At 38.0% G+C, this 15,402-nt stretch overlaps 1 protein-coding gene across 1 annotated transcript in view; it reads left to right on the forward strand.

Moving 5' to 3' along the window:
- The window catches only part of LOC140726016 (uncharacterized), a 93,834-nt gene extending 78,673 nt beyond the window's left edge, over positions 1–15,161 (forward strand). The window contains exons 13-22 of the mRNA XM_073041915.1: positions 8,941–9,087; positions 9,270–9,502; positions 9,601–9,749; positions 9,847–9,972; positions 10,136–10,297; positions 11,466–11,595; positions 12,633–12,763; positions 13,327–13,486; positions 13,773–13,876; positions 14,002–15,161. Of these exons, the coding sequence (XP_072898016.1) occupies positions 8,941–9,087; positions 9,270–9,502; positions 9,601–9,749; positions 9,847–9,972; positions 10,136–10,297; positions 11,466–11,595; positions 12,633–12,763; positions 13,327–13,486; positions 13,773–13,876; positions 14,002–14,105 (1,446 nt within the window). The 3' untranslated portion in view covers positions 14,106–15,161. The remainder of the gene's footprint in view (positions 1–8,940; positions 9,088–9,269; positions 9,503–9,600; positions 9,750–9,846; positions 9,973–10,135; positions 10,298–11,465; positions 11,596–12,632; positions 12,764–13,326; positions 13,487–13,772; positions 13,877–14,001) is intronic.
- The last annotated feature ends 241 nt before the right edge of the window (positions 15,162–15,402 follow it).

Below are 15,402 nucleotides of genomic sequence, written 5' to 3' on the forward strand. Positions count from 1 at the left end.
AGGAAAAGAGCACTGGGACAAATCAGCTGTAATTAAAGTGAATGGAGAGTCAGGCTAGAGCAGCTGTAGTCTATTCCTGCTCATACTTCCTTATGTTTTCATGTTCAAAGCAGCAAGTTCAGCATTCTCCAAGACAAAGCCGACTGTTTAATTTGGCACTTCATCAACCACCCTAAAAATACAATATCACCAGTATGATACACTGATTGAACAGGCTACAAAATTAGACCATCAGCTATTTTTGGATCCACCACAAACTCCACTTTTTTCATCCCTGGCAAACATCTGAAACCATGCCATACTTCTACAATCTTGGTGTTGTGTTTGCTCATGAAATAAGCTTCCAAGTATGTATCATCTCCATTATCAACATTTGCCTAGTTCTTTATCTGTAAAATTGTCTGAACTTCAGCTACCTCAGCTTATCTGTTCCATGAGTTTATCATCTCTTAGGTGGACTCACATTTGTTGCTATCCAAAACTGCCTACATCTATACTCACATTACATTCATTATGTTGACCTAGTTTCCGGTAAAATGGCAGTGAGCTTAGACGTAATGACCAATCCAGGTCCAATCAAAGATGTATTTCAACATCCTGTATGTCTCTTTTAGTATCGCAGATCACTGCTGAATATTAAGAACATCGAGTACTATAGGACTATCTCATTAACGAATTGTTTGAAAGCAATGGATCTGGGCTTATTGGGTACCATTGATGTGCTGTTGCTGAACTTGTTGAATACCATTGTGCTGAGATGGTGTACAGTCCAAAAAGGCGCGAGTGATTATCATGAATGTTTTTATTGTAATCGCAAGATCCTGCTGAATATTGGTAATGTAGAATACAGTACTGCAAGTCCAGTTCACAGGTTAATTGGTGAGACCAGAGGCAGGGGAACTGTGTTGCCTCTGACAAGGCCCTCATGCCTCCAATTCTCCTATTGTAGTTACCAATGAAGGAAATGCTGGAGCTGGCTGTATGTCACCAGATTTCGTGTTCTGTTGTGGGCTGGCCCCTCCAATTGGTACAGCCTTTCTGGGTTCATTCAGTGGAAGAACAAGCTGGATCAGGATGAACCAGGGACTTGGGCAATATTATTGTTCTAATTGTGACTGTATGTTTTTCTGAAATCATAACTATATGCTCTGTGCTATGCACTGTTGGTAATGTGCTTTCCACCTTGGCCCCGGAGGATCGCTGTTTTATTTGGCTATATTCATGTATGGTTGAATGATAATTAAACTTGTGTTTGCTGACCTCCAATGGCCCTAGGGTTTTATAATTTTCAACCACATGCGCTGATCCCCCTCCAACCCTGTGCCTCCCTTACTGTGACCTCCGCCAACCGTGCAACCTCTGAGATCTCTGCAAACCTCCAATTTTCCTACTTTTAATTCTGGATTTTATAGGCTCATCATTGCTGGCCTTGGTTTTGGCTCCTTAAAATCTAAACACCAAAACTCTAACTCTGCACCTCTCTCTCTTCTTTTAAAATGTTCATTCAAATCCAATACTTCAACCCGGTTTGATCATGTACCCTAACAGATCCTTCTACAGCACTCCTACAAAATTGCCTTTTTATTTGATATTTTCTTATGGCTGCTTTTGCCACATTAAATGGAAGTTGTTATCCATAAAATCTAATTATTATCTTTTTTGTAGCAGAGCAAGTTTCTACAAGTAAGAAGTAAACAAAAATGTTAATGAACTCTGTTGGCAATCGTTACTGATGGAACATAAAAGTCTTTGTGCCTGTTAAAGCTGTCATCAGATCTACTTATGTTAAATAAATAAGGATATTTTTAGAATTTCAAATGAAGTAACAACATTCTCACAAAACCTACTTCATTGATGTGCTTACTTTAGTGTAGAACTTTAACCAACAGGTTTCTAATTCAAGAATATAGAGTGGTACTGACATCATGCATTGCTGCAGTGCAGCACTGATAAGATCAGATTACTTGTTTTTATAAGAATGAATTCTTTGTTGCCTCCTTCCCACAATGACACAACCACTAATTCCATCACAATGCTATCATTTCTGTTTAGTCTGCTGGTTCAGATGCAACTCTACTGAGATGTTTCAGTCTAGCTTCATACATTTCCTCTTCATATGCTTTGCTCAAAAGTATTTTTTAAATGTAAAGATAACAGGATTCTCATGCATAAACTTATCAGAAAAATTCAACATGTGACATTTTCATTTATTTTTTCTTCCAAATCACAATCATCTGTGGAGCAGCCAGAACAATAATGCTCCAATTCATAATTGCCTATAGGAACAGGCTTAAGATAAATTCCAGTAAAGCAAATTAAAGTATGATCAACTAAATGCAGACCCTGTCCCAAATATAAGGGTAGTCCCAAACAATTTAAATCAACTTCATTTCCAAAGGACAGCTTCACATTGCACTTTTAGATTATATTAGGTTAACTTCAAACTGGAACATTCTTCCTATGGAGAAGTTAAGCATGTGTGCATTTAAATGCCACATATACCTACATTCATGTCCTTGTTTTTACATGTCACATGCTTGTTTTCTTTGCAGGAGAAATCCTTCTAAAAGTTCATCAATACTATTATGCTTGTAGTTCAAGCAAAAGTGTATTAAGCATTCACACTGGCATTAATTTTAAAGCCAACCCTCCCCGTCTGCTACCACCCTTTTAAAGTTAGTTCCAAACTAAGGTAAATATTTTCATGAAATACTTTTTGAGTGTTCTTCACTCCTGACCTACTCAAACCCCTTCACCAATTTTTTTAAAATTATCAATAGTGGTATATGTTATGTCTCCTGATCTCATCCTCACATTGGAAATTTAATCACCTTTACAAACGATCTCCATGCCACCTCTATGTCCATGTGATCTATCTCCAACTTTCCCCCTTCCTTCGTACCTTCCTGGCCCCTACATATGGTTACAGGGCTCTTAGTTTTGTGTTCGGTACAAGACCAGTGCTTCATCTCTCATTGCTTCTTCTCTATATTACAACAGAAATTAGGTTCACCTTCCACCAGTCTATATCCATTTTCAATGTGCCCAATGGATAGCTCTCTGCCATTTTCTCCATCAGAAATGTCTTCTTCTCTCTCCTCCCCATGAAGTATTTGCCTGTCAATAAATTGTTCCATTCTTTAATCACATCTGACATCTAATAGCTTCCCCTACAAAGACAGAAATCAATGCCTACTGTATAGGTTCTTGCATCCAAGCCTCTGAAGTTACCAAAACATGTTCATAGGTGAAGCAGTGCTCTCGAAATTGATGTATCCCTGGAAAATGTTTTGTTAAGAAAAGTATCATGAATTGAAAAGGCTGGGCAAAGTGCATAGTGGGTATTTTTGCATAGTGTACAGTTGGCCCTCCTTATCTGCGAGGGATTGGTTCTGGGAACCCTCACGCATACCAAAAAAACGCAGATGCTCAAGTCTCTTCTTCAACCTGTCTCAATGCAGTGGACCTTAGGACCCAGTGGAACCCCAGACCTTATTTAACCTGTCTCAGTCCGCTGGATATTAGGACCCGGTGACATAGCTCTGAATCCACAGTGTTTCTGTTCACGACAATAATCACGATCACAATTGAAAATAAAATGGAAATATAAAGCGATCGGAAAGAAGAGAAATGCCATCGGTCATTGGAAAAGTGTTAGGTGACAGTCGGCCAACGATCGGAACAATTTTAAAGGATAAAGTGGGAAAGGCCCTGCCCCGATGAAAGCTACAGTTATTAATAAGCAACGCAGTGGTTTAATTGTTGGTTTTTGGGGGTTTGGGTTTTTGATCCTCCATATCAACCTGGCACGGTGGAGAGCGCACTCGGGAGCGGTCTGTCACTGGATTGAACTCGGGAACTTCTGTTCCCGAGCTTGGCGCTGAAACATACGTTCTTAAGTGTTTTATATGCATAGAAAGGTAAAATATATACTATATACTAAGAAGAACATTCGACTGACTGACGCTAAATAATACCGGATGTACCTGTTCCGACTTACTTCGTAAGCAAACTTCCGATTTTTTCGATCCTGATCCACGATAACCCACGCAAATCCTCCCGTATACTTTAAATCATCTCTAGATTACTTATAATACCTAATACAATGTAAATGCTATGTAAAATAGTTGTTATACTGTATTGTTTAGGGAATAATGACAAGAAAAAAAGTCTCTGTACATGCTCGAACAACAAGTGCTTGAAAAGCACTTACAGGTTTTCGCAATTCGCAGTTGGTTGAATTCATGCATGCGGAATTCGCGGATAAGGAGGGCTGACTGAATTCCTGTAAGGGGGTAGTGAACAGTTTGTGATTGAGAAAAATGGACTGATAAATCAAGAATTATTGCCAAATATAAAATAATGTTATCACAAACACCTCTAAATAGATGTTCATAAATCTCTGTAGTTCTTCTAATTTAGCCTACAATCAGGTATCTTGACCTTGAGAGACCATACACAGATTCTGCAACAGTGACTAGGTGAAAGTCTTGAAAAACAGTTCCATTTACGTCATGAGCATGAACTTGAGCTTACAACATTTGTGATTTTATCCCTTCATCTAATTTCAGATTCTCATCACTGTTTTCACTCCTTCAGATAGTTATTCAAATTCTATCATGAGTTAGCCATTTTCTGCATCTCTCATGACCACATACACATACATGTCACATGTCTGTAGTGAGATGCTGAAGATGTTCTATAGGTCAGTTGTGGAGAGCGCCCTCTTCTTTGTGGTGGCGTGTTGGGGAGGAAGCATTAAGAAGAGGGACGCCTCACGTCTTAATAAGCTGGTAAGGAAGGCGGGCTCTGTCGTGGGCAAAGTACTGGAGGGTTTAACATCGGTAGCTGAGCGAAGGGCGCTGAGTAGGCTACGGTCAATTATGGATAACTCTGAACATCCTCTACATAGCACCATCCAGAGACAGAGAAGCAGTTTCAGCAACAGGTTACTATCGATGCAATGCTCCTCAGACAGGATGAAGAGGTCAATACTCCCCAATGCCATTAGGCTTTACAATTCTACCGCCAGGACTTAAGAACTTTTTAAAAGCTATTATTAATGCTTTTTGAGATAGTGATTTAGATGCATATCATATTTTTTTTACTGAGTTAAGTATTGTATGTAATTAGTTTTGCTACAACAAGTGTATGGGACATTGGAAAAAAAGTTGAATTTCCCCATGGGGATGAATAAAGTATCTATCTATCTATCTATCTATCTATCTATCTATCTATCTATCTATCTATCTATCTATCTATCTACATGCAAATTATGAAAATAGGAGCAGGAATGGGCCACTTGGCCTCTGAAGCCTACCTTCCATGTAATACAATCTGCCCCAGGCCTTATATCCTATTGAGAGATCTCACTTCCTAATCTTCCAAATAAGTAACATTATCTTTAAATATCTCAAATGATCTGACTTCCATCACTCTCTGGGGTAGAGAATTCCAGTTACTTACAACCATCTGGAAAAATAAACTGCATGTGACCAAACCCAGATCATGTAAATACTATATATCTCAAACACGAGAAAATCTGCAGATGCTGGAAATCCAAAGCAACACACTCAAAATGCTGGAGGAACTCAACAAGCCAGGTGGCATCTATGGAGAAGAGTAAAGAGTCAAGGTTTCAGGCTGAGACTCTTAATTAGGACAGTAAATATATCTCCTCATTTGAGATTCTCTCACCAGCGGAAACATCTCAACATCTCTCTTGTCATGTTCCCTAAGGATCATAAGTATTTCAAAACTATCATCCCTGAATCTTCTAAATAATCTAGTTCCAATTTCTTTACTTACCAGTGACCCTTACATACCAAGAATTAGCTCACTGAATCTCTTTTAGCCTGCTTCCAATGCAACTACATCCTTCTTTAAAATAAGGGAACTAAACCTCCACAGTGCTCCGGGTGTGGCCTCTCCTGGTAACAATATTCCCTTAATTCTAAAATCACTACATCTACTGGTCCCCTTTATTTGACTCTCCCCTTGTTATTTATCGAAACATAGAAAACCTATAGCACAATACAGGCCGTTCGACCCACAAAGCTGTGCCAAACAAGTCCTTACCTTAGAAATTACGTAGGGCTACCCTTAGCCCTCTATTTTTCTGCGCTCCATTTACATGTCCAGGAGTCTCTTAAATGACCCTATTGTATCTGCATCCACCACCGTCACCAACAGCCCATTCCACGCACTCAACAGTCTCTGCATAAAAAAGTTACCCCAAACATCTCCTCTGTACCTAATTCCAAGCACCTTAAAACTGTGTCCTCTCGTACTAGCCATTGTAGCCCTGGGGAAAAGCCTCTGACTATCCACACGATCAATGACTCTCATCATCTTATACACCTCTATCAGGTCACCTCTCATCCTCCGTCACTCCAAAGAAAAAAGGCCGAGTTCACTCCACCTGTTCTCATAAGACATGCTCCCCAATCCAAGCAACATCCTTGTAAATCTCCTCTGCACTCTTTCTATGGCTTCCACATCCTTCCTGTAGTGAGGTGACCAGAACTGAGCACAGTACTCCAAGCGGGGTCTGACCAGTGTCCTATATGGCTGCAACATTACCTCTCGGCTCCTAAACTCAATCCCATGATTGATGAAGGCCAATGCACCATATGCTTTCTTAACCACAGAGTCAACCTGCGCAGCAACTTTGAGCGTCCTATGGACTCGGATCCCAAGATCCCTCTGATCCTCCACACTGCCAAGAGTCTTATCATTAATACTATATTCTGTCATCACATTTGACAGAAATTTGACATACTAAAATGAACAACCTCACACTTATCTGCGTTGAACTCCATCTGCCACTTTTTAGCCCAGTTTTGCATCCTATCAATGTCCTGCTGTAACCTCCAACAGCCCTCCACACTATCCACAACACCCCCAACCTTTGTGTCATCAGCAAATTTACTAACCCATCCCTCCACTTCCTCATCCCGGTCATTTATAATAACACAAACAGTAGGGTCCCAGAACAGATCCCTGAGGCACACCACTGGTGACCGAACTCCAGGCAGAAAATGACCCATCTACAACCACTCTTTGCCTTCTGTGTGCAAGCCAGTTCTGGATCCACAAAGCAATGTCCCCTTGCATCCCATGCCTCCTTACTTTCTCAATAAGTCTTGCATGGGGTACCTTGTCAAATGCCTTGCTGAAATCCATATACACTACTTCTACTGCTCTACCTTCATCAATGTGTTTAGTCACATCCTCAAAAAAATTCAATCAGGCTTGTAAGGCCAAACCTGCCTTTGGCAAAGCCATGCTGTCTATTCCTAATCATACTATGCCTCTCCAAATGTTCATAAATCCTGCCTCTCAGGATCTTCTCCATCAACTTATACTCAAATAATTTGTCTAACGTTATTTCCCTTTCATAAAACCATGTTGACTTGGTTTGATTGCATTAAACTTCTCTGAATGATGATAAAGTACATCATAAACACAAGAGATTCTGCAAATGCTGTAAATCTAGAGCAACACACACAAAATTTTGGGGGAACTCAGCAGATCAGTCAGCATTTACGGAGAGGAATAAAAAGTCGATTCCAAAAGGTCTTATCCTGTAATTTCTACTGTTTATTCCTCTCCATAGATGCTGCCTGATCTGCTGAGTTCCTTCATCATGAAGTACATTATGTCACCATCAACAGATGTTAAGCCCATACTTATTAATTTTTGCCTCCCTTCCTTTTTGAACAATGGAATCACATTTGTAGTATTCCAGCCACTAGTTTCTTTCTGGAACACGGAGAGTTTTGAAATCTTCAGCCCATGGCTCTACTACTTCCACAGCTGCTTCCTTTAAAAACTTCAGGTGCAGGCCATCGGCACCTGGTGACCTTTCTTTCATTTTATAGATTGTTACAAGTGCTTCTGTGCCATATGAAACTAGTCCATCATAATTTTTTTATATATTTGCACTGTCTTTCACCATCTCATTTTGCCTACCACTACAATCTATTTGTCATTTATCTCCTGCCTTGCTTATTACAAACTTTCCACTTTACTCTATCCACTCCCACCTACCAGCTCCTTTCTATTGTTCCTTAATTGGTTAAAATCAATAAAACATCTAATGTTTTGAAGTTCTACTGAAAGGCTGTTGATCTGAAGATCTGGAGGGTTTCTCTGTTCAGTGGTTCTGGTTAGTCTGCTGTGAATGTTTGGAGTTTTCTGCTTTTATTTCAAGTCTCTTGTGTTGGCAGTCCTTTCCCTTTGTCTCACTTTGCCATTTTGTTTGGGTCACCTATGCACCCAGTTTACATCCTGTGTCCCTGGATACCAAAATGGATATAAAATGTCCTGACTTTTCCTACATTTTGTCAATTTCTGTTGAGGCTGCTTCTAATTTCTGTTGCAGTGATATGTAACAACGCCTACTTGGCAATAGGTTCCTTTCAGAATATTTCTCTGTTGAAATCAAAGAACCTCCGAACTTTTTTTATTATCAGACATCTATCGGGGTGGGAAGAATTATTTTGAATGAAGGACTCAGGACTGTTACTTCTCGAATTCAAGTTTTTTTTTTTGTTGTACATGGTATCTGAAAGGATGAATTCCAAAAAAAGTACATATTCAGAAGTATATTTTCAATTTTGACTTTAAGAAATTATCCGCTTACTTTATTAAATTGCCGACACTCTGAGACTATAATAACTGTCTTGCCGCTAAATATAATGCTGAGGATGACGTTTCCCATCCGTGTGTTATTCACCGGGTACCACACGCTTTAATATTACAGCATTTCAACATTAAAAATAACGTGCAAGTTCTCAACGCCCCCGGCTACAAGCTAACCGAGATGTCAGCGATAAAACCACAATCAGAGAAACAAACATTGCTCATATCCTGTATATTGGGCACGGTACAATAGTTTGAGGCACACGGTCAGCCTATAAAACTCAGCCAGGATAGAAAGATTCGGTTCATTCCAAGATTGGAAAGATGAAGTGCTTCAAGATACACGTTCTTTTTGTGCTGGTGAATCTTGGACGCAGTTTAACTTTACCAGTCAACTCTGAAACCGAACAATTCAGCGAAGACGAATGGAATCACTGCCGGGTATATTCAGAGATGTATCCAAAACTAGTATTTACGTACAGTGTATAAAACCGGTCATTAAATAACAAATTAAAACTATGAAACAACTAATGTAGATTCCTCCGAGCGTCGAACTTAATGTAGCAACGTTTATACGTTAGAAATTTTACCTAACGTAGATTTTGTTTCCTTCTTCGAACTAGACATACCTCAAACAGTTTTACAACATGACCGAATCAAAACTGAAAAAATCCGACACTGAGATGACGAAGAAGATTACGGAAATGCAAGAATTCTTTGGTCTACACGTGACTGGGAGCTTGAACAACAAAACCCTGGACGTGATGAAGAAGAGCCGCTGTGGGGTCCCAGACGTGGAGCAGTACACTTTGTTTCCGGGGCAACCTCGGTGGCAGCGCAATAGAATCAGCTACAGGTGCATGTGCTAGCAGGGGTGGTGGGAATATTGATCTTTCTAAAAAAAGTAATCCAACCGAAATGAGCTCATCTGCCCTCTTTCTTTTTACCTTACAGAATTTTGAACTATACACCAGATCTGAAGAGACGAGAGATAGACAACGCCATTGCCCTGGCCTTTAAAGTCTGGAGCGATGTTACACCGCTGACGTTTGTTAAGCAGGCCGCTGGAGAAGCTGATATTATGATATTGTTTGCGCGACGCAGTAAGTTCAATAATTCATCAATTTCAGGAGTATTTTGCCATGGTGGATATGTTAATTTGTGTATAACATTTACCGCTCCTGTGCTCTTTATTCCAAGATCACGGGGACTTGAATCCTTTCGATGGACGGGGTGGGATTTTGGCACACGCGTTTGCTCCTGGATCAGACCTGGGTGGCGATGCTCACTTTGATAAGGACGAATGGTGGACATTGTCCAGAAATGGTAAGAGGTTGCAAACGCTAAAGATGCACCTAACCTTTAAGACATTATGCGCTCCAAAATTTCATTAAATAGAAATCTATAAAAGAATGAAGGTCGTGGCATAAGAGATCTTATGATATTTATTCACGTTTAAACCGGTTGTATTACGTGTTTATCTTTGCAGGAATCAATCTATTCTTGGTTGCGGCTCATGAATTTGGACACGCACTGGGACTGGGTCACTCCAAAGATAAATCCGCTCTAATGTTCCCCACCTATTCGTATGTCAGTACCAGAGGGTTTCGCCTCCCGGCTGACGACGTTAGAGGAATCCAAGCATTATATGGTATTTTGAACATATAAATAGTTTACTGTTCATGCTCATAGGACGATGTCCGCGCTTCACTTTTAGGCAGCAAATCAGGGAGTGTACACTTACATATACAGACAGAGAGTAAATTTTAAAACTAGATGACTTCAAGGATTAGGGGAGTTTTTTTTATTATCAGCAGTGAAATAGGAAGTGAAATGGGAATTGAAATAGGACACGGGTGCTTCAACCACAGAAAGCTACATTAAATTAAATTCTCCTTTCCTCACACCCAATCTGTATTGTTTAATCATTTGATAATTTGGCGTCGTCCTGGTCCATTTGTAGGTAAAACCTTACTTTTGCATATATGTGCTGATAAAATGGTAACTTTGCCCTACCATCAGTTTATTAAGATGTCATTACACTTCTTCAGATGCAAAACTCCAGAAGTTGCTCAGAAACATGGAGCTTTTCTTTTCTGATCAACACATTCTTCAAAGTTATGTTGCTCCCTCTCCTAGCACCTGCAATTCAGTTTGAGTAATGTTTCTTTCTAAGTAAGCCAGTGTACACCACCACATAACTTGCACAAGTGAATGTGTGTGTAGAATCGTACAGAGCACAGCCCATTCATTGAACTCTACACCATTTGGAGTCCATTCAGTCATTTGTGGCATGCTGGCATTTTCAAAGCTGCACAAAGCCCCATTCCTCCAGCACTTTTCCCACATCCTTTAAAATTTGCACCAACATTTCCTTGTTCAAGATTTAAGACTGTTCAATGTAATTTCCTGCACACAAGTGTAAGGAGAACAAAGTAACTGCTACTCCAGATCTAATACAGCACAAAAAAAAACACAGAAAATGAAGAACACAACAACAATAATAATAATAATAAAGACACAATAAATATAAATACATAAGAGAGTTTATATACATAGATTGCTTCTATGTCCATGAAGTGACACTAAGCTGTACATAATGTGATTGATCGGAAATAATAAAGTAATGGTGGAGTTAGTGGATGGAGGTGTTGATCACTTTTACTACTTGGGGAAGATACCTGTTTTTGAGTCTGGTGACAATCAAGAGTCTAGCAATTATCCTGTTGCTTTAACCATCAAGATGACTTTGTTCAATTTGAAATCAATACTCCTGATATATCTGTCACTTAAACATTAATAATACTTCTGCATTATAGGACCTCATACAGATTCAAGCCCAGAAAAACCACAACCAAAACCAACCAAACCCGGGGATAGATGTAATCACCCAATGTCATTTGATGCCATTACCAGACTACGTGGTGAGCTTTGGTTCTTCAAGAGTGGGTAGGAACTGCATTTTTTTGTTTCAGTTTTATGCTACTATTCAACTACATATATTTTCAAATATTCACTTCAATATTTAGGCCATTAGTAATCCTGTCAGCATAGTAGATTATTATATATTGATATATTTCTGAATGCTGTAGTGTTCTATATTGCATTCCTAACCTCGGCTGAGAACAGAAATGCTGTATTACCTCAGAGTCATATTAACCTTGGCAATCAAACAAGAATCACTTATATAAGAAATTGAAGGATAATGGACACTTATTAGTCTTGAAGTCTAGATCTAGTGGCAAGCTCTCAGCAGATTGCTGTAATGAGACTTGAGGAAAACAGAATGCACTTGTGAAAACTAATCAAGCAATTTTATTGCAAACTTTGAGTTTGATTTTCAAGAAAGCAATGGTAAAACAAATGTTAAGAAAAACAAGATTGACTTGCATTACACAAAGCCTAATATATATTTCAGATCCTTTTATCAATCTGGTACCATTATATCTATTAAAGATCAATAAATACGTTGGTGCAAAAGGGATCTTGCAGTGCCACTACAGACACTATATCTGTGCCATAATTCCAGTCACCTGAATTCAATTCTGACTTCAGGTGTGTCACTGTAGAATTTGTGTTCTCATTGTGACAGTGTGGGTTTCAACTTGGTGTTCCAGTTTCTTCTCAAAAGTGTGCAGGCACTTTTTAATTATCATTAATTAACTACTATAAAATGCTGCTAAGTAGGTGACAGGTGGAAAAATCGAGGATGTTAATGGACTTGCATAAGCAAATATATTTGGGTGAAAAAATGGAGCAATGGGACTAGTAGGATTACTCAGAGAGTTGGCATTGTCTCAGTGGGGTCAGCAGCTTCCTTCTATGCTATAAGGAAAGGTATGAATAAAATATATTGCAACCTTTTTATTCAAAACTTGGATGAAATTGTTTTTTTCTTGGCTTATAAGAAATATGGTAGATACCATTAATTTAATTCTGGAATAAGAATAATACAGAAATGATTAAGATGACCTTCTCTTGTTTAGAACCATTTGGCGAAAACACCCTTGGCGCTCAGACGTGACTTCGACTCCAATCAAGAATCTTTTTCCCAACATTCAAGCTGTTGATGCTGCATTTGAATTAAAGGATAGAGATATGGCTATTTTCTTTGAAGGTTCTTGAGTTTTTATTATCTTATTCATTGTAAAGGGAAACACATATAAAAGCTCCACTTGGCAGCTAATCAGAACTGTGGATTAAAGCTTCTCTGCCACTTTGTATATTGGACTACTCAATGGTTTAAATAGTGTTTGGGGTTTCTGTGCTGTTGTACCAAGGAAGGGAATGAGTTTGGAAAATCCATGCAGAGTCCACCAATCATATAATAGAACATAATAATTTAAGACATTGAAAAACAGTTAAGCCATTTGCTCATGTACCATTTTGCTACTTATTAAAACCATGGCTAATCTTCAATAACAATGCCATTTTCCTCCACTAAACCGATATCCCTTTAAATTAAAAAAAACATACTATAAGGTATTTCTTTGATCTTTACAAATTATGGACAATGCATTAAAATTTACAATTTAAACCAATGAAATAAAGTTTGCTTTTCCAGAGCAGTCTGATAATTAAGTGTAGTAGAGACTGAAAAACTGCTGTCTATTTGTTAATTTTTGAGTATTCTATTATTATATTCCATTTCTTCATTAAATCACTGTTAAAATTCCATAGGATCAAAGTACTGGCAAATTAGGGGAGTCAAGACTTTGAAAAGATTTCCTCAGAGCATCAGACTTATTGGGTTTCCAAGATCTGTTACACGTGTAGATGCTGCTGTAAACATTAAGGAGAGAAAACGAGCATTATTCTTCGTGGGGCAAAAATACTGGAGGTATGTACTAGTATTATTTTGCAGTGTGTCCCCTCAACAATAATTAAAAATTCTTTCAAAATCACATGACTTGTTAAAAAAATTTTAAATGTTAAAATGAAATACATTGGAAGGAAGTAACATTAATAGGTCTATCTCACTTTTCAAGATGATGCTGACACTTGCTCTAATCTATACAATATATTTGTTAATAAAGTACCAATTTACAAGATATTGGTATACGCTTTCTAGATTCTTTGACTTCAATGTCCACTTGAAATACTTACATTTATTCTCCTGTGTTCAGTTATGACCTGAGGAGAAATCAGATGGAAAGAGGCTATCCAAGAAGAATAATGGATGACTTTCCTGGTATAGGGAATAAAGTCGATTCAGCTTTTCAAAACTCTAGTAAGTAATGAAAATAATGGAATGATGAAATATTGAAAGCCTACAAAAACATGTACTCTATTTATGTTTATATTTGACTAATTAATTTTACAATAATCCAGTTTTTCTCATCATATTTTGTCTAGGCTACCTCTACTTATCAAATGGACCAATACAGTATGAATATGACTACATGAACAAGAAAGTCATCCGTATTTTGAAAACATCCAGCTGGCTAAATTGTGATTAATTAATGAATATAGTGGATTCTGGTTAATTGGGCCATTAGTTAATTGGGGCAGCCCCTTATTTGCAACAACTCTTAAAGCACAAAAACTGGAAATTTCCTTGTTTATTTGGGACACTATACCACTTAACTGAGACAGGAGACTGTTGCCTCAGTTGCGTGCCTAGAGTGAACAGTTTTTGAATAGCATCAGTTGCGTGTTTGTGTTCAAAAAGCAGAGATTTTTGTCACTGATAGTTGGCAAGCAAGAAGCCATAAGACAATTCAGAACTGTTTTGCTCACTGCAGTTTCAAGCATTCAGGCTTGGAGATGCCAGAAATGGCTGAGAGTGAAAATGAAATGATTTCACTACTTCAACAAGATAGGCACTACGAAGAATTTGAAGGTAACAATAATCATCTGGAATGTTACAATGAAAATGATGATTTGGAGGATGCAATCATCAGTAGCATTGTATGAAGGCTCTAGGTGCTTGTGCTGATTTTATTGATTACGTGCACTGGATAAATTCCTTTGTCAATTGCTATTAGGAAATAATAGAGTTTTATAGTACTGCAGTACTATTGGTGGTGTTCTAATTTGTTCTGTATTTCATTTAAATATATAATTTGTTAATTAGTCTGTCTTTTTAATATCTTTTTAACTACTTCCATGAAACTTCAGCTAATTGGGGCAGCCATTTAACTGGATTGAATGTACTTGTCTTGATGTGCCCCAATTAACCGAAATCCACTGTATTTGCATTAAGAACTACCAAACATATAACTTTCAGAGTACTATATTATTTGAGACCAGAAGTCCTTTTTTGACAAATCTCAAAATTGATTGTTTCATTTTGTAAAAGAGTGCAAGTTTTAATAATTGAGATTTCTAGACACATGAAATGATTATACTTTCAAACTCTTGTTTTAAAATGGCTTAATATCCAATCAGTTACGTTGTGAAATCAAGAATGCATAACTTTAAATTATATCAAAATATGGATTGAACCTGCTTAAAATTATGTAACTGTAATCTTATTATACCTGATTTGTTTTTATTAAAGAACTTGCTTAATATCCTTTGAAGTTTATTCAATTACTTGTGGAGCAATTGTTCAGTTTATGTATTGTCGCAACCAGTGATCTGGTTCAAGGATCAGAACTAAGCTCACTGTAATTGCGGAACTACCAAACTGAGAATTAGAATTAGTTAAATGTACTTTCTGTCTGACAGATCAGATATTTTTGTTGCTGTTGAACAAGTTTATTGTTAGTTTTCTAAATCAATTCCAAAATAATTCTTCATATAGTGTCAAGA

The sequence above is a fragment of the Hemitrygon akajei genome, chromosome 4, assembly GCF_048418815.1.
Source record: "Hemitrygon akajei chromosome 4, sHemAka1.3, whole genome shotgun sequence".
In the NCBI taxonomy this organism is placed as follows: domain Eukaryota; kingdom Metazoa; phylum Chordata; class Chondrichthyes; order Myliobatiformes; family Dasyatidae; genus Hemitrygon; species Hemitrygon akajei.